This window comes from Phocoena sinus, chromosome 5 (assembly GCF_008692025.1).
Source record: "Phocoena sinus isolate mPhoSin1 chromosome 5, mPhoSin1.pri, whole genome shotgun sequence".
In the NCBI taxonomy this organism is placed as follows: Eukaryota; Metazoa; Chordata; class Mammalia; order Artiodactyla; family Phocoenidae; genus Phocoena; species Phocoena sinus.
In genome coordinates, this window is record NC_045767.1 from 62,463,324 (window position 1) to 62,485,282 (window position 21,959).

The 21,959-nt window shown below is 36.5% G+C and overlaps 1 protein-coding gene across 1 annotated transcript in view; it reads left to right on the forward strand.

Annotated features, from left to right (window-relative positions):
* Nucleotides 1-9,475: 9,475 nt before the first annotated feature.
* The window catches only part of DTHD1 (death domain containing 1), a 70,854-nt gene continuing 58,370 nt past the window's right edge, over nt 9,476-21,959 (forward strand). Inside the window, 6 exon segments of the mRNA XM_032631975.1 lie at nt 9,476-9,746; nt 11,666-11,701; nt 11,704-12,280; nt 16,026-16,356; nt 18,947-19,126; nt 20,199-20,443. Coding sequence (XP_032487866.1) covers nt 9,476-9,746; nt 11,666-11,701; nt 11,704-12,280; nt 16,026-16,356; nt 18,947-19,126; nt 20,199-20,443 — 1,640 coding nt within the window.

Consider the following 21,959-nt stretch of genomic DNA (forward strand, 5'->3'; position numbering starts at 1 on the left):
ATCTTGTCTTGCTGCCTGTGCTAGTCATGGCTCACAAGTGATGTTGATTAAGGTTGTCCCCAAATGGGTCACAATATCTATTATTGGCCCAAATTTCACAGCCAAATTGTAGGGAGGGTATCATCACTACCACATTGAAATAGTTAACATTATAGGGAAGCTGAAGCTGTATCCACATAGCAAACTTTCTCAAGAATTCACTTTTCCTAGTATATTCTGCTTCTTTATTTTGTATCATACAAAAGAGCATTGCCACAGCTGCTGGAATAAGTAATGACTCAAAACATCAGTCTTCAAGGTCATGCAAATACACTACTGTTTCTTCCTTTGGACAAGGATAAAGTTTTCAACTTCTGCAAAAATCTCCTGTATACTCAAAAATAGCCCTACCATGGATCACCTCTTCCTCTCAAAAAAGCATATTAAAGATAGTTTCTAACTTTTTTTTTTAATTCCTAGCATGTCCCCTGCTATCTCTCCTTGAAGCGCTCCACTTTCTGGGTTCTTAAGAATAAGGTTGTTTTCCAGGTTTTAAGATTACAGCTTGTTGCTGAAATGAGAGTAAGTGAAGTACAATAAAATATTTAGGAGTCTAGTACTTTAAAAAAAAAACTAGAATTTCTTAATGAGAATATTTTGAATATGTAGAAAATGCATATTTAAAATCTTCCAGCTTATCTCAACAAGCTAAACTCTGAAGGCCCCTGTACTTCCAGTTACTGGATTAGTAATTTTCAATTCTTTAGAAATTGCTCCATTTTTACTACTTTAAGCTATCATTAACATTTTGAAGTTTTAACAGATGAAACTGTGTTTTTAAAAGCACCCATACAGAGGACTCAGTTCTTCAATGGATGAATACATTACTTCTTTTGTACAATGAAATAAAAGAAGTCCTCTGGTCTTGATCATTCTGGCATATTTCTCCCAGTACCACCAGTCCCTCTTAGGACATGAATAAGGCACTGGGGGATTAACTTCTTCAAAACACAAGGAAGCCACTTCCCATACAGAGGCACTGATTTACTGTACCATTTTGTATAATCAAATGAATTCATATAGCATCTTTACTGAAACGCAATTAAATCATTAACCCCCAAGCACCTGGTTTATTTTCTAGGAGCAAACTTAGACTTTTGAAAAGTGCAAACCAATTTAAGACTAAGGAGAGATCACAACCATGTATTTGCAGCAAAAGGGAGTTTGAGAGAGGTGGTGGGGAGGACAAATTGGACTATATTATATAAATTAGAGTTTTCTTACCCCCATCTCCACCTGGACAAAATGGTATATAGCATTCACTACCTATTACGAGTTTTGCTTTTAAACCAAAACTAATATTCTGAAGCAATATCTAAATATATTAAAAAGTATAGACCTGATTTTAAGACCTGCTTTTCAAACAGCACTTTTAGTGTCTTCGTATGTAGCAGCCAAGAGTTAAAAAACAACCCTCATCTTGTGTTAGATAATACCACAGAGAGTATTTCTAACTTCAGCTTTAGCTTCTGTCTACTGGTTAGACCTATTTAAATTTCCTAACCTGTTTAATGAGCTCCAAAAATAAATGTATATTATAGAGAAAACTGAAACACACTCACTCTTTACAGAGAAATGACACAGAGAGGGCATTTATGCAGTATGTGACCTAAATAACCCAAAGCAGTTTTAATTCAATATGGGAGCCTGGGATTAATTACATTGGGGCCGTTATCTGGGTCTACCAGCAATTGTAACAGCATCTTTAAAAGGTGACATAATCCTGGATCGTCTGTGCCCTAACAAAGACTGAGCCCTTCTTGGGAATAGAAATGAATTCATTTTTGTTCTCAATTTTTTTTTTAAAATCAAATGAAGTTTCCTTAACATTTTAAAGCTAGTTATAAATTAAGAAATGAACCAATAAAAAGCAAAATGATGCATTTCTGACAGTGCTCAGAAAAACAGATAAAACTGTTCCCGATGATAGCACTTCACTGTGTAGACCTAATGCATAGGCTGAGAGGTACCTGGAAAGGCATTCCATAGAAGCTTCAACTTTACCATCACAGATTCATTCTTTAAAAATTCAAGTAATCCTGGTGAGGAAATAAACACCTGCCAAGACTCTAGCATAAATGGGTTTATCCAAGTGATTTTTGGCAGACGATTCAAGGCAGCAAACGAAAAACAACGTGGAAGATATGCTTAAAGGGAGGGGTGGGTGGGAAGCAGGGCCAGAAAGGAGATGCCAGTGATTATTTCATAAGAGAAATGCTTGCCTAGGGCCAGCTATGGTTGTTCCTCCCACCATCTGCCACTCACTGAGATGCTAGGGTGCCCTGAACCTGCTGATGAGAGCAATGAGGAGGGGAAGTGAAGCAAAAAAGAAAGGTTGATAACAGTTTTCAGATATCAGACCTGGTTAATATCTGTAGTGGATACAAATAATTTAACACAGCAGCTGATAGCGTAAGATCAAATGTGCCAAGATAACAATGGTCTAAGAGGAGAGAAAGTTGTGGTTCTAAGGAACTCGATACTTTCCATTTGTAATGAATTTTACTTCTGAGCAACAAAGACACATGAGGATTCAATGTGTGCAATATCTTTCTCTGAGTAATGATGGACACTGGTTGGGGGAGATCCTGAGGTGCTCTCAGCTCATCCATATTTAGTTAGAAGAGTTCAGTTACTTCTGAAAAGCAGCAAATTGGGCACCACTCAGCATCCTTTCTCCACTTTATAAAAGAGCGTCCATCATGCTCAGGGTACAGTTCATGCTGAAGAATTTTTTTCTTGCAGATTTATTTTTGCAGCGTGAGGAATAAGACTTCTGATCATAATTCAACTTTCAAAGAGATGAGTCTTGGTATGATATGTCCAGGAATAAGGTCTCTAAGAGATATCAGAGTGTGGGTAGAAGGACATTCTGTGGAGGTGAGGTCTAGAATAGCACAGTCCTATTCCTTTGGTGGATTTCCTTGTGACTGTCCAGAGGAAAGGAGGGAAATTGGAGGTGAACTTAAAGGTACATGTAGTGTCAAAACATTATCAGACCCTTTTACTTTTTTCTTTCTCCTTTTTTTTTTTTTTAAAAAATATTTTTCTTCTTTCACCTATATTTCTTCTTTCTCTTTGCCAGAACTATGCTTCAAATTTCTAATCACACCCTGGTAGGGGTCAAGCCATGAGGAAGGTAGAGAAACACATTCTCATTGCTGGGATACCATGCAGTACACAGTAGCAATGCATCTGGCACACCCTCATTTGAAAATCTGTCTCTGAAAATTTTGGCAGAGAAGACAACTGTCTAGTTTTCATTTCACACGAAAATTTACTTCACTGGTTTCATGTCATAGGCCCATGACTGTATAAAGAGTCATAGTTTTCATAAACACAATAGTGACTCAATAGAGAAGGGTTGCAGGGCTTCCCTGGTGGCGCAGTGGTTGAGAGTCCACCTGCCGATGCAGGGGACGTGGGTTCGTGCCCTGGTCCGGGAGGATCCCGCATGCCGCAGAGTGGCTGGGCCCATGAGCCATGGCCGCTGAGCCTGCGTGTCCGGAGTGGGAGAGGCCACAACAGTGAGAGGCCCGCATACTGCAAAATAATAATAATAAAATCTACAAACAATAAATGCTGGAGAGGGTGTGGAGAAAAGGGAACCCTCTTGCACTGTTGGTGGGAATGTACATTGATACAGCCACTATGGAGAACAGTATGGAGGTTCCTTAAAAAGCTAAAAATACAGCTACCATATGACCCAGCAATCCCATTACTGGGCGTAAACTATGAGAAAACCATAATTCAAAAAGAGTCATGTACCACAATGTTCATTGCAGCACTACTTTCAATAGTCAGGACTTGGAAGCAACCTAAGTTTCCACTGACAGATGAATGGATAAAGAAGATGTGGCACATATATACAATGGAATATTACTCAGCCATAAAAAGAAAAAAATGCATTATGTGTAGTGAGCTGGATAGACCTAGAGTCTGTCATACAGAGTGACGTAAGTCAGAAAGAGAAAAACAAATACTGTATGGTAACACATATATATGGAATCTAAAAAAAAAAAAAAAGTTTCTGATGAACCTAGGGGCAGGACAGGCATAAAGACGCAGACATAGAGAATGGAGTTGAGGACATGGGGAGGGAGAAGGGTAAGCTGAGATGAAGTGACAGAGTGGCACTGACATATATACAGTACCAAATGTAAAATAGATAGCTAGTGGGAAGCAGCTGCATAGCACATGGAGATCAGCTTGGTGCTTTGTGACCACCTAGAGGGATGGGATAGGGAGGGTGGGAAGGAGACACAAGAGGGAGGGGATATGGGGATATATGTATAAGTATAGTTGATTCACTTTGTTATATAGCAGCAACTAACACAACAATGTAAAGCAATTATACTCCAATAAAGATGTTTAAAAAAAAATTCCAATGCCTTCTGATTTAAATGTGAACCTTTTTCCTTCTTTGGAGGCTATTAGGATCTTTGTCCTTGATGTTTTGACTGTTCATGATAATATGACCAGTTATGATTTCCTCTTTTTTTAATCTATAATTTTGATCTTTTTCAGTCTGGAATATGAAGTCCTTCATTTAGGAAATATTCTTATATTATTTCTTTGATAATTTCTTTCCGTTTTCTTTTTCTAGAACTCATATTAATTGAACCACCTAGATTGAACTATTAAATTTCTTAACCTCCTTTTTTCTTCCCCCTGTTGTCTCTTTGGTTTTTGTTTAACTCTGGGATACTTCCTCAACTGCTTCATTCTACCCATATACAAGCTTAAAAATTTCCTGTTATATTTTATTTTCTATGAGGTCTTTCTCATTTTCTGAATGCTCCTTTTTTTAGGAAAATCTTTTCTTATTGTGTGGGCTCATTATCTTCTCATATCCTAGACTTTAAGAGTGTTAATTATAGACTTATTTGATATTTTCTTCTCTTTCCTGTATTGGCTCTATTTTTTTCAAGTTCTTTATTTGTGTTTGCTTTAGTCTTCAGCATTACATGAGGCTTATTTCAAATGCCTAACCCCCTTGACTATTATTTGATACTGAAAAATGAAGCATTAGGGGCATTTTTTGGAAGCTTCACATACATAGATAGGGCTTCTGATTGGGTGCTTCATTACTGATGATCTGACAAGAGCAGGGTAATCTATTGAGGGTGGGGAGAAGGGGGAGGGACCCTAAAAGTTTCACTATGAATTTTTTTTTTCCTTGTGGTATTCAGTTACTCTAGAGAACAAACTTCTAATCTTCTGCCTGAGAGGTTACACTTGCTTACCCCTGTTCTTGGGGCTGAGCAGAAGAATAGAGTGGGACCTCACTTTTTAAAATTGTAGAATTTCACTTAACCCTTATGTGTACAGTGGCACTTCCTTCTGGTTTCCTGGTCAGCCCAGACCTCCTGCCTCTGCTGCAGTTTTTTCATAGAGAACATCTCTAGCTTCCAATGGGTGGGAAAGAGACTGTTGCCTGGCTATTTGGGGCAGAGGAGAGGGATTTCGGTATCTATCTGCTCCCAAAACTGAATTGGAACAAAACTTGTTTACAGCGCCAACTTCATTCTCACTTCCAGAGCTACTGGTTGTCTCTAATTCCTAGGCCCTCCTGAAATTCCATGGCAAGAACCAGCCTATTTTCCACCATAGAGGGACCCTCTTTACTCAGTTAGGTCATTTACAACTTGTCCATCTGCTTTTGATCTACTAAAAGTTTGTTGACATCTTTTCTCCATCATATTATCACCCATTTTCTTTGTCCTTTGTGGTTTATATATTGTTTTATCTTCTTCAGTGGTGTTTTAGGAGGAAGCAGAAATAGAATATGTATTTAATCTACATTGTTTAACCAAAAGTCTTAACTTTGATTTTGACCACCTGCTTTTTAAAAACATTTTAATTTTTTATTCATCTGTTACAAACTTTTATTTATACTGTCTAGTTAAATGTAAAAACATTTTAAAATTGATATGCATATTGAGAATTCCGATATTTAATTTGTATTTTCCCAGTGTGATAAATTATTGGGGAAAACAAAAACAAAACAACTATTTTGTATTCTCTGTCTACTCATCATCCAGTTGTGTGAGCTTGCTCTAAACAGATAAAAGACATTCAATAATAGAGTTACCAAACAGAGAAAAATTAATCTGGGCTAACTGCACCAAAGTCTGGTGTTGGACACTACACAGGAACTCGAAGAAAATAACAAGATCACGTAACAGAACTAATAATGTTGCTAACATCTGACTTATCCACTGCTCCCCACCATAAACTCCATGGAAAGTAGCCCAGTTCCTTACACTTAAAAACTTTATTGTCCTTCCCTCCTGACTCGCATCAATAGGCTGTTCATTCTATTGCAAAGTTTTATTTCTTCAGCTGGTAAATGAGTGATTATCCTACTTACTGGAATTTTCTTTCTACTCACTTTGATGCTTTACTATGAAGAACTGCTGTCTTTTCAACCACATAATGTTTTGTGTGAATTCAAGACTGCATACTAATTCCTTTAATGTCAGTGGAAGCAGAGAATTCTCAGTAAAGAAAGTAAAAGAAAGTATTAGTAGTCATAATGACGAGTAGCCACAAGGAAGATGCTAATCCAATGTTAAACCCATCGAGATGAATTTTTTTGTAGTTAACTTCTGTGGGTTACACATTTGTGGGTGTCACAAATCTTGATTGCAAATATCAGTTCTTTCCATGGTTAGTGACATCAATTAATTGAAAACAAGATGCAGGAACATGCAGATGCTTGTTTTAATGAGTAAACACAGCGTGGCCTGTGGTAGGTCTCACTTTGCAAATATTACATATTTTGGGGAAGCCAGACAGAGAACAAGTTTAGACTTGAGGATAGCAAATGTCAGTGAGGCTGAGGAAAAATGTTTGGGTTTTTTTTCCCCCTGACCTGAGAAAGAATTTTCCCACATCTGTAGAATAGAAGGGAATAAATGTATATTGGTCCAGTGATTTAGCATTTCATCATCAGTTTCATTCAATACTTAAAATGTACATGGTGTAAATTCCCCATCAATCTCTTCTATTTCCAGATAGGGATACATTCACTATCTATTGACTGATGACATTCAAATGTGCCAATATTATTCTGACTTCTAAATTTCTAACATATTCCAAAGAATTGTCCTGTGTATCTCAAACACAACAAATCCAAAATTAGTCAAATTACCTATCAATCAAGCTGAATGTTTTTTTTTTCTAAATTCCTCAACTCAGTTGGTTTACCATCTGTTCAGTCACCTAAACCAAAATTTTTAGTTATATTCCATATAGAACAAGCACAGTTCTATACCAGCAGCCAATAAATATTTCTCAAATAAATAAATAAATGGATTTTCAGTGCTTTCTATTCCTTTTCCTCTAACTGATGATTTAGCAAGTTCTGGTTACTCTACTTCGAATCCCTTCTCAAAGCATCCCTTTCCCCTGCCTGCACTGTTGTTGCTCTAATATGGGCCCTCAAGTCACTTAATTCTTGTGTCTCTACCATTTAAACCATCTGCATTCCTACAGCATAGATTTGGCTATATATTTACTTGGTTCAAAAATATGTAATTTCTCTCTTTTGTCTGCAAAACAAAATTCCAGCTTCTCCTCCTGACTCTCCATAATTATTTCTCTTGCCACTTCCCAGACTTATAAACTTCTAGAGCCATCCTTTTCCCTTTTTGTTCACACGGTGCCATTTCCTGCCTCCCTGCCTTTGATGATATTATTTCCTATCTGGAATGTTCCTTCCCTCTGTTGTCAAGCCTGCTCAAATCCTGCCCATCATTTAGCTCCTAATTTAAACATCTCCCAGGCCTCCAATCCGAATGAAATTTTTACTCCTCAAAGCTTTGGTGATACTCTTAATTCATACTTCTGTTCTAGCTCTCAACACAGTCTGAGCTGATTTTAGTCATCTTTTCAGGTGCCTGCTTCTCTCCGAAGTCTCTCTGAAGTTCCCAGCATGTAGAGAGTGCCTGGCCCACAGCACATGCTACAGAAAGTTTTCAGAATCGGCATCAAATTAAAGCCACGTATGCATTATAATGCGAATTACACATATATTTCAGGCATTAAAGGAACAGAGGTCACTGAAAAATAAGATTTCCACTAGAGAATGAGGCCGCACCCCGAACCTCACCCTCACCACCCCTCTTCGTACCGCCGCTCCTTTCCTTTTCCTTCAGCCTCTGCAGACCAAAAGTAGCTTGGGCAGTATTTTACGCCTGTGGTGGCATTCGTTTTCTATTCCTTATTCACTGGGTTTGTGTTTCCCCGTCTCCTCTTTCAGGTGTCTTGAGTGTGGCTCTAACAGGCCCAGTGCTTAAGATGAGATAAGGTGATGGCTGTGGGCAGGAGGGATTCGGGCTGTGCTTTGGGAGCTTTCATTTCATTCCAGTGCCCCCGAGAGAACATGAGCCCGTCCGGAATGCACGGCCCTCTCCCTCTGGTGCCGTGTTCTCCCTTATGAGAGGAGGGGATTGCAGAGGAAGAAGCAGGCTGCTCTGGGTTCCTCCGCGGACTCCGGGGCTCCGCCCGGTATCAGGTCCTGTGACGCCATGGTGTCATATAAAATGTGCCGACGAAGGGGCCAGCAGCAGTGAGAACGCGCTGTGACTATATTTTAATTACACATGGTGGATTCCTTGCTAGTTCAGAGAAAGACACTCTTCAGATTTGCTTTCTGTTCGTGGAGGAGCATTTTATCTAATTAGAGAGAAATGATCAGAGAGGAAAGAGGCCAAGTACCTATCTCGATCTCACTGCAGACCTGCCATAGAAGAAGGTACTGATAAACCTAACAGAGCAGAGTGGTAATAGACTCTGCTCCAGCAGAGTAATATTTTTAAAATTCTTTATTATAAAAATGTTCTACGCTAACTAGAGAGAATTGTAAAGACCCCCACATGTAACCATATCCAGCTTCAACAATTATTAACTTACAGCCAACCTTATTTCATCTATACACTGCTCCCACACTCCCAGCTTATTTTGAAGCAATTCAGACAACATATTAGTTCATTCATAAGTATTTTTGAGTTTCATATAGTTATTAGCAGTATTATTAAAAGAGTTCACCTTTGATTAATATACTCCTCGTCCTACCACAGAATCCATATTTTGTTGCCTCAAAACTTGAAAAGTATAGGAGGCTTCCATAGTACATCAAAAGTGTAAAACTTACATGGAAAGTGGGATTGTGTGAGGTAACTCCATCCCTGTGGTTAATCTATTCTGTACACAGTGGCACCCATGGTGCAGGAACGCCCCTCCTTTGGTCACCTAGTAACTTTTCACTGGTCAACAAGAAGCTGAATAAACTATTATGTTGCAGGAAAGTGCTTGGCTAGCTGACTTGGATCATCTCCTAGATTTTAGAAGAAAAAAAACACAGCCAAGCTTGAATTTGCTAAACCTTTAGGCTTTGCTGTTAGGAAATATCCCACCTGTGGAGCATAAAATGGATACAGAAGACATAGGCTCAGGTAAACTAGGCCAAATATTGAAGCAGATTTGGAGACAAAACCTGATGCTAAAGCAGGAGCTCCTGGGTGAAGACCATTGTGAAGGGGCTGGCGGGGCCACTTGGATAGCCACAGTGGTCTTTCTGGGTCAAGAACTCAGTGAGGCCCTTCACCAACTCTTGGAACATACTGCAGGGACTCTGTGCTCCACCTAACAGCAGCTGTATGTACTGCTTGACAAAGAGAATTATTGTACCTGGAGACAAGGCAAGTATTTCCTTTATTCTTTCTCTAAGAAATATGAGAGCGCTAAGGAGCATACAAAAACCAGGATAGAGTCTCTGTCCACAAGGGACTAACTATTTAACATGGGAAATCAGTTAAGGCAATTGCACAATAATGCAGGGGACATTGAGGCTAATTCCATTAGAGACATAAAAATGAAATGCGTTAAGTCTTCAGAAATAGGCGAGATTCCATTTTTAGAGTGGGGAATTTCACTAGCACAAATGCAGTAACTAACCTGAAGCTTAAGGAATGAATTGGATTTATGCAGCCAGAAACTGGGTGCCTTAAATAGCATTCCAGCAGAGACGTTATTCGTAGGACCCAACACTCAGAAGTAGGAAAATATAGGATTAGTGTGAGGCAGGACAAGCAGTATTTTCATATTGGAGTATGATACTCTATTTTTAGACTTATTTGAACTTGAAGCTGTTAATTGAAAAAACACTGGGAAGAATGGGATGGGATGGGATATGAAATTAGACCCCCACACACACACGAAGTGGGGTGCAGGTTCTTGGGAATAGGGCCAGTTATGGATGTGAAATACAGCATGGCAGGAAGAACATGGTATCTGATGTCTATGATCTCAGACAACAACAAGTTACTCTAGATAAGAAGATACGTGGCATCATCAAATCTAACTCTAAATAATGTCGTGTCAAGGCAAGCAGGCAGGTCTCATCAATCAGGAACCCAGATAACGTTAAGAAATTCAGTCTAGAGGGCAGACTGTGGACATGAGGGAAATCTGTCCAAAGGCAGCATGTCCTAGAGACCATCAGCTGGATCTCATAGCCAGTAATGGAATCTCTGGAGAGAACTGAATGTGGTCCTAGGCAACACAAATGATCATTCATGGAAAATGATGATGACTCAGCTACCGGAATAGGAGTTCAAAATAAAGACAGAGTCTCAGATACAAGACAAAAAAACAAGTTGTCGGAACTGGAGCCCAATGATAAGGCTAGACTAGTTAAAGGATGATTTACTGATGATTTTGAAAACACTGAGCTATAGGGCCTTAAATTACATATTCTTGAGTTCAGAATTGAATTCTAAAGATTGCAGAGTTGTTAAGCCTGTAAGAAGCCATCAGGTGACCCCAGCTGTGAGGAGAGGAGGAATGAACAAACAGGAAAATAATAAGAAATGGGGATGGAGTGAGAGATTATATCCGATCAGATCATGGTGACGGTTTACACCAGAGCAAAGAGGCTTCACTTGGTTTATTAGTCCTTGAGTAGCCAGGTTCTAATCAGAGGATTGAGATAATTAGAGCTATTTTTGAAAGATTCATTTGAAAATTTCCAGTCATCAAAAGTCCAGAAGGAGAAGTAGTAGAAACCTAATCCAATCATAATAGCAAACAAAGTACCCAATAAAATACAGCATCTGCGTCAGCAGAAGTAATGTAGCTTTGGTATGCCTGCTACCCAAGCCTCATCTGGAGAGCTCTGCTAAACTTTAGGTGAAGAATTATACGTGGATCATTGATAAACTGCATAGTACGTTCAAAGAAGAAAAACAATTCTCAGAATCATACCAAATGAGGACTGACTGAGGGAGATATTGGCTTCAGTTGAATGGCATCTTATGGATGGGGGTCATGATACCTTTCTGCAAATATTCAAAGCATTTTCACAAGCAAGAGGGATTAGATTTAGTCTTTTCTACTATGTTAACAAGCAATTTATCCCCAATTTCTAGATGTGTTAAGAGAATTACAGTGGTGCAAATGACTTCTTCAGAAGGGAGGTAGGCTTAAAAGCCTAGTAAGGGTCTTTGTAGATTTCTAGGGTAATTTCTCCATATTTCATTACATGTCAGTGGAGAAACATAATTTGGTTTAGTTTTGTATTTACTCTTTTTAATGTGTCTCTGTGTGTATGTGTGTGTAGAAATCATTGCATTCGTAGATTGCCTCATGAAAAGAAGTAATATTTGGGGAGCACTGCTACATTTCTAAAGAAAGAAGAAAAGGAGATGTGTAATTTATGCGGCATGCATGATGAATGTACTCCACTGCAGACAATGTCCACCATTCAAGATATCAAAGCAACAGACATTGCTGCAAGAGGGGAACAAAATGTCATAGAAACAGCTACTGTTTCTCCCACGAATGGAGAGGAAAGTCATTACACAAACCAGGTTCAGTTAAAAAAAAATAAAATACATAGGAGTTTAGAACTAGTGGGAAAATAAAACAATACGTCATTGAAGGGAGATGTAACAGGGCAAGAAGAGTCACAGAACAAAATGTTCCCAGATAATGCAGAAAATGAAGATGATAAACAAATAGAACACATGACTGTTGAGAACATAAATAGCAACAGGGAAGAGATGCATGACATAATCCAGACAAGAGAAAGAGAAATTCAAGAGATCTCAGAAAGCCAAAGTGAAGAGATTACCACATCCTCAACAACATGTGATATCTCCAGTAAATATGTGAATAGCCCTCTTCCCAGTGATTCAGAGAGTCTAAAGCAAAAGCATAACATCATGGAAAAGGAGTGAGTAAATATAATGTGAGAGGTGCTTGTATATTCCTGCTTATATGTGTGTTTCTACTTGTATACAAAACAATATTTACACATGAATAAAATTTTATATATACATTTCAGATCTCCAAAAGATATTACAAATCAATAATTCAGTTTAAATTACTCCCATAAAAATGTTTATGGCTGCTATTAATACTATTGTTTGTTTCTTATAGTTTCAGGAAAAATATTAAAGGTTTCTTTAAAGGAAGAAAGAATTGACTGTATAAGAAAGTAGTTAAAATGGACAATTGTCGAGAACATGGACACATTCCTAAATCACTACTCTTTAGGTTATCCTAAGAAAAAACTAGGAGACTGCAGAGTTCAAATATTAGAAGAGAATTTCCAAGCCTCAGATTTATTTTATTTATATCCTCAAATGAATTCTCACATTTATCTTATTTATAAATCATCATAAATTCTTAACCCGTGGGTTAAGAACTCTGGGAGGGCTCATGGATAAGCTTCGGGAGGTTCTTAAAATTGAATGTATATTTTCACACCTATTTTATCTCCTTGGAGATGGTCCAGAGCTTTCACCAGATTCTCAAAGAGCCCATGATTTCGAAAAAATATGTTGAAACTGACTGATCTATTTTGTGAATTATCTCCCCTATACAAGGGGATAATAATCTATAATTGTCCAAATGAAATAAAATATTCACAAGCCATATTTTCACAGTAAAGTTAAGACCCTTAGAAGGTAATGGGGAATAAAAAAAAAAATCATTGGTTTGGGAGACAGACTTAAATTTATCTCCTGTTTTATTACTTACTAGTTCTGTGACCCTGGGCAACTTGTTTCATTTCTTAGCCCCATTTTCTTATTTATAGAAATTATTGCTGGGATTATTTGGTAAGGTCAAATGAGAAAATCACCTAAAGGGCCTAGCGCCTTGTTGCTTGGCAGATGTTCACTCTCAGCTAAATATTAGCATGTTGATTTATTTCACCCCCAACAACCCTCACGTTCTCCACTCCCACACACCACCAAACTTCACTTATCCTGTGTCTGCTCTTTCAGAATACAATACCATTTCCAGGACAACAGAATGAATGAGTCTATGATCTCAGGCACGTCATTTTGCTCGCTTTGACCTTAGTTGTCTCATCTATAAAATGAAGAGGTTGAGCTGGTTTAGCTGTAAGGTTCCCTGCATGTCTGAAAATCTAATGAATTCTATAGGTGTCACAGGAGTAATATTTAACCCGTGAAAGACCCCCCCTGGTGTGAAAGGCTTACTGCCCCTGCAAAACAACTATGAAAGTAGTCAATATGCGGTTGCCCATTTCACTTGAGAAAAACATTAACACTTCATATCCTCACATTCAGAAATGACTCAAAGCATCAACTAATGAGTCATTGCTGAACCACTCCCTCTAACACCTCCTTTAGGTGTTTCCTAGTTAGTGATTTCCTCTTTGTGGCATGCAAACCAGTTTTGCTTGGCTTGCATGTTTCAGAAGATGACTACTCATTGCAATTCCTCAGGCTAGGAAGCCATCATGCCACAAGAAAGATGAGAGTCATAAATAAAACCTAGCTCACAATCTGTTGTGATTCCTCCCTGGAGAGCGTTTTGAAAAAAGCCTATCTCTTCCAGGGTAGTTGTCTTAGTGTATACAAAGGGAAACGACACTAGAATAAACCAATGTGATTATTTTAGTGGCTGGACTAGATCTATTTGATTAGGTCTAGGGGAAATGGAAGCATTTGCAGGTCCCCTTGCCCTACTTCATCTGTCAGTCTTTTGCAAGAAGAGTGTATTGAGTTGGGTTTCCAGGGCACAAAAGAGAGTCATTTTTGAAGTTATACAAGACTGGATCTGTAGTATTCCCCCAGCCTGAGAGCAAGAGACCAAGAGAGTGAGAGTAAGACCAAAAGGAAGGAAGGAAGGGAGGGAGAGAGGGAGGGAGGAAGGAGGAAAGGATGGAGGAAGGAGGAAAGGAGGGAGGAAGGAGGAAAGGAGGGAGGAAGGAAGGACAGAAGAAATTGAGGGAAACATATATAATGCAAAAGACGTAAACACACATTCTACTGACTGCAATTTGTGGCTTTTATTTGGATTCAGATAAAAGAAACTAATTAAAAACAACAATGGGAAATTTGAACACTGTCTATTTTATGATATTAAAGATTTAAATTAATTTATGAATAAAGTAATGCTATGATGATTTAGAAAAAGACTGGATCATTGTATCCTATATTAAACAATGTATCTAATTTTCTGAAATACCTTTATCACCATGATCAGAGAAGACTCAAACAGACCCATGTGCTGGATAATTTTCTATTCCTTCTAACTTTATGGGTTCAGAATTGTAAATATAAATAAATAACCCTTCTTGAAATTTCAACATATTTTCTAGATTTCTGTGTTGAGGGGCACTATAGCATTCAATTTACTAATTGAAAAATAATTAAAAGCTGATTATTCTAGAACTTGATATTAATGCTGCATTTTATAAAGATCCTCTTATTTCTCTTTGACATTGTTTATATTTCAATCATTTCACTGGTATGAAATGAGAAATAGCGAGAAGAGAGGAAATGCAAGCTGGTAGTTTTAATATAGAGAGCTAACATTTATTGAACACTCATTTATGTTAACCCACTATTATAAGAGGTTGAAATATTTTATCTCATTCAATCCTCACATTATTGTGAACCTGGTATTCATTTCAGTTCATAATGGATAAAGAAACCAGTGTTTTGGAATGATTTGAGGAAGTATGATATTATATTAGAAAGTTTGGGGTTTTGTGTTAAAGATAGATGGACTCATTTATTGATTCTACAACTTACCATCTGTGTGATCCTCAGCAAGTTAAAATTTCTAAACTTCAGTTTCTTTATCTGTAAAATAGTAATGACAGTAGTACCTGCCCATGGGTGAGTAGTACCTCATACCCATGGTGTGAGGATTTGAATGAAATAATGTATAGCCTAAAACCTGGTACATAGAAAGAGCTAAAATATTAGCTATTTTAATAATAATAGTTGATGTTAAAGGTCAAACAAATAGTAAGTGACTGATCTCAAAACTGAATTCAAATCTATAAGACTCTAAAATCTTAGGCAAAGGTGATGGTACAAAAAGCAAGAGTAAAACCAATTGTCAAAATCAGTTTTTGGATTGATTCTTTGAGGACTGTAAATATTCTGTTTCTATTTACTTTGATTAAACATACATTCACAGTACTTTTGTACCTTTCTCTATTTTTCTTAAAAACGTAATAAACAAATCCAGTACCATATCTATACCTTTCCTCAAAATTTAGAAGACTATTCAGGCACTAGTTCTTGGTTTATCAAGAAGCTTCAGCAATCTTCAGATTTATATTTGAAGTGAACAAAACAGGAATGAATTGTCTGCTTAAATAATAATAGTAATAACAATAGTAACAATAGCTTAATATATATAGTACTTTCTAAGTGCCAGGCACAGCTTTTTAATTACTTACTGTATAATAGTTCATTTAATTCTCAGTCTTCCTATGAGATAGGTATTATTTTATCATTATTTTACAGTTGAGGAAACTGAGGCATAGAGAGGTTAAATATCTTGCCCAAGGTCACAGAGTTACTAAGTGGGAGAGCAGGGATTCATACCATGACAACGTGTCTCTAGAGCTTGTGCTCTTAAGCATTTCACTATACAGTCTATAAATCAAATATTTGAAAAAATGATGTCCTTTTTTTCCCCTGCAGGTATCTTGATGTGCTGAGTGATGATACTGTCACCCAAGTGTCTTGTTATATTACAGCACCGTCCTATGTTCTACAACATCTAGAATGCCGGATAATTAAGAACATGAGTTCTTTAATAGTGAGTGATAATGAAGAATTGGTCAGCAATGTTATCACTGTAGAGTGCTCAGATATGGAAAAGAGAATTCCATTTCCAATATGCATTGCAATTCCATTTACTGAACATTACAGGGGAAATTACAGAGACATCATGGTGAAAGTGTCTGATGTAGACCTTCAATCAAGTTACCTGACTCCAAATTCACTGGAAGGAATGAGACAAAGTTACAAGGTTGGTAAATCCTTGACTACACATACATTTGCTGTTTGACTTCTAACTATTACTCAGACTACCAGATCATAGTACAGATACAATTATTCCATTGGTATAAAATGGAAGGGTTGATAAGATTTATGCCGGTGAATTCATGTGTTTTTGTTTTGTTTTGTTTTGTTTTGCTATCCATAAAGATAAAAGAGCAGAGCTTATTGGTCAAATTTGGGAGTGAAGAACTTGAGTCTAGGACCCAGCAAGTGTTATATTTTTGCCTGGGAAGCAAAGCCAACATCATGGTTTAATTAGCTTCACACCTTAGACTAGCTTTAGACTAACATTTCTAATGGGATGGACCTCTGTCTAAATTTAAGAATTCTAGGATCCCCAGATGACGTTAGCTTTATTTTTATCATTCATGGGTTGGAAAAATATGTAAAAACAACAATTTGTGTGTGTGTGTGTGTGTGTATGCCTTGAGATAGTTATTAAGTCTAGTTATTAGTCTGTACGTGGAAAACAGTATATGTGGTAGTTAGGATGTGGGTTGTCGCGGAAGATTGGCTGGGTCTGAAGTTTGGTTCCTACACTTTCCTGCTATGTGAACTTGAGTAAATTATGTAACCTTGATATGACTCAATTTTTTTCATCTAAAAAATGAATACAATAATAATGTCTACCTGATAGGGTAATAAGGATTAAATGAGAAAAAACACTTAAGAAGATAAAAGGAAGTCTATAAACACGTTAGTAGTTAATAAATTATCTTTTTCATGGTAAACTTTCTTATAATAACTCTCAAGCCATCCATGGCGACAAGTTCATATGTTTTGAAGAAAGAATATATACATAATTATTAAACTTAGCATAGAGCTGATGGGAGTTAAAGTTTAAGGTTCTTCTGTGGATCACTGAACTTATTTTTAAATAATTAAAATATTTGTCTTTTCAGCTTTATATAAGTTTTCATCTTTATATCATTATTTGAAGAAGAGGGCAGGGAATAAATGTTAAAAAAAAAAGCCACACATGCAAACAATTCTTTTTAATTTATCTCTTCTGATTTGGGTCTTTTCTGAGTTACAAACAAAGTTATACAGTTGAATATGAAAACTAAGCCTGTTCTAATTATGCCAATTCATGCAACGAAAACATTTTATATTTAGTCTAGGAAGTCTGTAAGTATAATAGTCTAGTTATCATTGCCCTTACGTGTGGCTTTTTAATCTTGACCCATCTGTGTGACTATCATAATAAAAACAAAAACAGTTCATAGCACATATGCTTTTCACCAAATGGGTATACAAGATGATTAGTAAATAGAAAATGCAAAAGAAAAAAATAAGAGAGCCATTGTTTACTGAAAAAAATAAAAGCATATACTTTTCTTTCATAGTTTTCTAATGGTTGTTATCCCTATATTTAGCTCAAGAAAATTTAAACTCTAGGTTCCTTCCAAATTTTTATGTGGTTCATACAACATTTAAGAATTCTAATTCTGGAGTCAGACAAACCATCATCAGAGTTCTGCTCATGACACTCCCCTGCTTAAAAACCCTTCCATTTCCCCAGAACCTACCAAATGTACTCTAACTGCACGGCAACCATAATGAGTTCCCAGAAAACCTTTCTTTCTTACCTCTCACAATTTTCCCTCTGGCCAATTAAGAACATCCATCATGCCCTGAATTTTCCCAACAATGGATTCATGACAAGATATTGTGAAATCTCTTCCTTAATCAGTTTTCAAATGATAGATTATTTTCCATTGTTACTGTCCCTGAAATGTTTGTGTGTGTGTCTGCATGAATATCCTCTCATGCCTGGGTGGAGCCCAGCTGATGTTTAGGGAAGCATGAATAGACCAGATTATTTCTAAGTCTTCCTCTTCATTTTAAGCTTTGGTGATTATATGAGTAGATAATTTTGTTTTCATTTATGTACTCAGTTCCTTTTTTGTGATAAAAAAGCTTGAATATGTCCCTGCATATATGCATTCCAAATTTAAATGTCACTATATAAAAAAGAAACACAAATGTGTCTCTTTGCAATCATCTGCTCCCCCTGCATGGAAGAGAGAAATAGAGAAAATGACTTTATCAAGAGATTGTGAATTGTCAGCAGGAAGAATTTGCTGATAGTATAGGTGCTGTAGGATTTGTGTAAACTACCCAAATGATGAAATTTTTCAGTCCTTGGAATTCCTAAAACATTGTTAAATCTTCTGGATAAAGGGCAATATTTAAAGTCCAAGTCCAGGATAGGATTCCAAATATAATTAATATTTGTGAAAACACTAAATGTGATTGCCCATTATCCGTTTACCTTTTGTGGGGAATAATTTAAATTTAAAAATACATTTATTTCTCTCTTTTCTATCATGTAGTTCAAATTTGAGAAACTCCTAGTATCTACTTCTACTTGATCTCATGAAAGGACCATCCATTTGGGGTTAATGAAGTAATTCTCAATTGTGGGAGATTACAGGGACAGCATATAGTTGTTGTTTTTTCCCACAGCCAGAGAATATGTACAGCATGTACTTCCAGAGCAATGCACTATTAATGTCCTTTAATGTCATTGTCTTAATGTCCTTAAATCCACACAGGTGACCTGTGCTGAAGTGAAAGTTTATAAGTTGGGTATCTTTTCTCTTGTGTCTTGTTTAAAGAAAGAGTCCTTTACAGTAACAAAGAAAGGCCTTACTCTTAAGCCAAGCATGGATTCTCAAATATCCTTAAATTACCCTCCAGGAGTTTTCAGCTCACCAGTACTTGTACAATTAAAGGTAAATATTAAAAACTGGTGAGTTTCTTCTCCTAGATTTTGTGGGTCATCAAACATCATCCGAAAAGGATTGAGAAGATACAAATATTTAATATAACAGTAAATGAATTCTTATACTTTTAATAATCTAACTTACAGTGTCATCATTGATATAGTGACGATTTGGAGCATATTAAATCTCATTCCAAAATAAATCCCTGCCTTATTTTAAAGCTTTTTCTAGCTAATTTTTTGTGTTGTTTTATTTATGATATTTGTTGACAAAAACAAATGTTGAGTATCTATGATAGAACTAATGCCAGACATTGGGACTTTCATATGATTCAAGATTTCTACCTGAGAGGATGGTTAAAAAAAAGGCTAATCAATTATAATACTTATGATTGTAAATATTTGGTTATATTTAATTATTAAACAGTACTTCTCTGGGATGAGAATTTAAACATACAAACATTATTTACAAGGTGTACAATGACATATCAATGTACATTTTAGAAGACATATTTCCTCAATATTTCCTTCTAGCCTAACTCTCCCTCATGCTCTCCTAGTTTCTCCCAGTTGTTACCATAAGTGGTAAGCAAAGAAGAAAAGTTAGGAATAAATCATATTATGTACAATTTATTCAAGAATATTTTCCATAAACTTTGAAATTTTGGAATCATGTTAGCTATTTTTATCAGCCATTCTTATGTGAGAGGAAACAAATAAATATAGTCTTGTTTTTCTAGTTTCTGAAGATCACTTGATCTAACAATAGTTCTAATTAGAAATTATATAAAATGTCTATTTTGTTTTCTAGGTCATTTTTTTGCCTACAGTTAAGAGTGTTTCTCAGTTATTTATAACATAGAGCAAGGAACCTAGATTTCAGAAAGACTTTGTAAAAAGAAGACCAAATCCTGTGATCTTTTATAAATTAATATACTGTAGATTCCAGCTAACAATGTAGAGAAAAATGTATAAAACTATGTTCTATTAAATTTTCAGGAAATTAACTTAGAAATGTGCTGATACTTTGTATCTTCTGCTATTAAAATATAGGAATATATATCTATTTTTTCTTTGTATAGGTCCGACCAATTGACCCATCTCTGGTGTCATATTTAAAAACTCAGCAAGATACTTCCTACTCAGTACTATCCACAAGCCCTCTGATTCATGTTCAGCACCCATCAATACATCTTTTCCAGAAGCCAATCACTGTATTCCTACCTTGCTCTCCACACCCTGATAAAAAAAATCTTGGGTCTGAGATAGATCATAAAAGAACAGCTAGTGCCACAACAAACAGAATCATACCTTTATACCTCAACTGGTGAGTTAGACCCTAATGTCTCTAGTTGACTTGATGGTAAACAAAGAAACTTAAATGATTAAAAGTATAATCAGATGTATTTAAATATCAGTATTGAAATATGATGAAATATCTTTAATATGAAAATAAAATGTTGTGTATCCAGAAGGGTAATGATTTTAGCTGTAACGGGTTCACAAGTATGCTATGTGAAAAGATTGACACAAAAGAGATCAAATCAATCCTTATTTTCAAAAAATTTATGATATGGTTAATTACAAAGATGTGATATGATGATTGTAATTTCTATGTTTAAGAGCATTCCGTTGATGTGGGAAAAGATTAACCTGATCTTTTTAAAAATAAATTAAATTTGAGTCTCTCTCTCTCTCTCTCTCTCTCTCTATATATATATATATATATATATACATATATATATATATATATTTTTTTTTTTTGGTATGCGGGCCTCTCACTGTTGTGGCCTCTCCCATTGCGGAGCACAGGCTCTGGATGCTCAGGCTCAGGGGCCATGGCTCATGGGCCCAGCCGCTCCACGGCATGTGGGATTTTCCCAGACCAGGGCATGAACCCGTGTCCCCTGCATCGGCAGGCAGTAAATTTGAGTCTATATTTGCCATATAGGCAGTTTCCTTTCTCTCTTAATTTTTATAATTCAAAAATATCCCCACAAATAAGACTAATATACATATTGAGTTACCAGCCAGAAATGAAATCAGAAATGAGATGTTAACAACAAATAGGATACACTGAATAATAGTAACCCTGATCTTATTTTCTGTCCTTTCATTTAATACTTACTTTTTTTTCCTAATAAGAAATGTAGAAGGGGACCTTTCTATTTTTTGGTACTGAAGGGAATTTTTTTTTCTTTGAAAAAACATCAGAGGGAGAAACAAGTTCAGAAAGAAATAAAAATTATTATTAATTGAGAAGTTACTATTTGCCAGTTTCCTTATGTACATTATCTCATCCAATCTCCCCACCACCTTACCTTCATTTTATCAGTGAGAAGTCTGAAACTCAATGAGATTAAGAACTTGTACAGTTATCCCCAGGTTCCACATCTGAGGATTCAACCTACTGTGGGTTGATAATATTTTTTTAAAATTCTAGCAAGTTCCTGACAGCAAAACTTGAATTTGCCATGCACTGGCAACTATTTACATACCATTTGCATTGTATTAAGTATTGTAAGTAATCTTGAGATGATTAAAGTATATGGGAAGACGTGTGTAGGTTATATGCAAAGACTACGCCATTTTATATAAGAGACTTGAGCATCCACAGATTTTGGTACCTCTGGGGGTCCTAGAAGCAATCTCTTGCATCTGGATACCAGGGAAGGACTGTACGTGAGAAGTGTGCAAGCTTGGTCTGGACTCAACATATCTCTATTCCTAATCATGACTCTATGTAGCCATCATCTATTTAGTTTGAGGCTGCAAGACTAGAAATAGAGAAGTAGATTATTTGCTCTTTACCACTGTTTCTAATTTAGGAAGCTGACAATAGT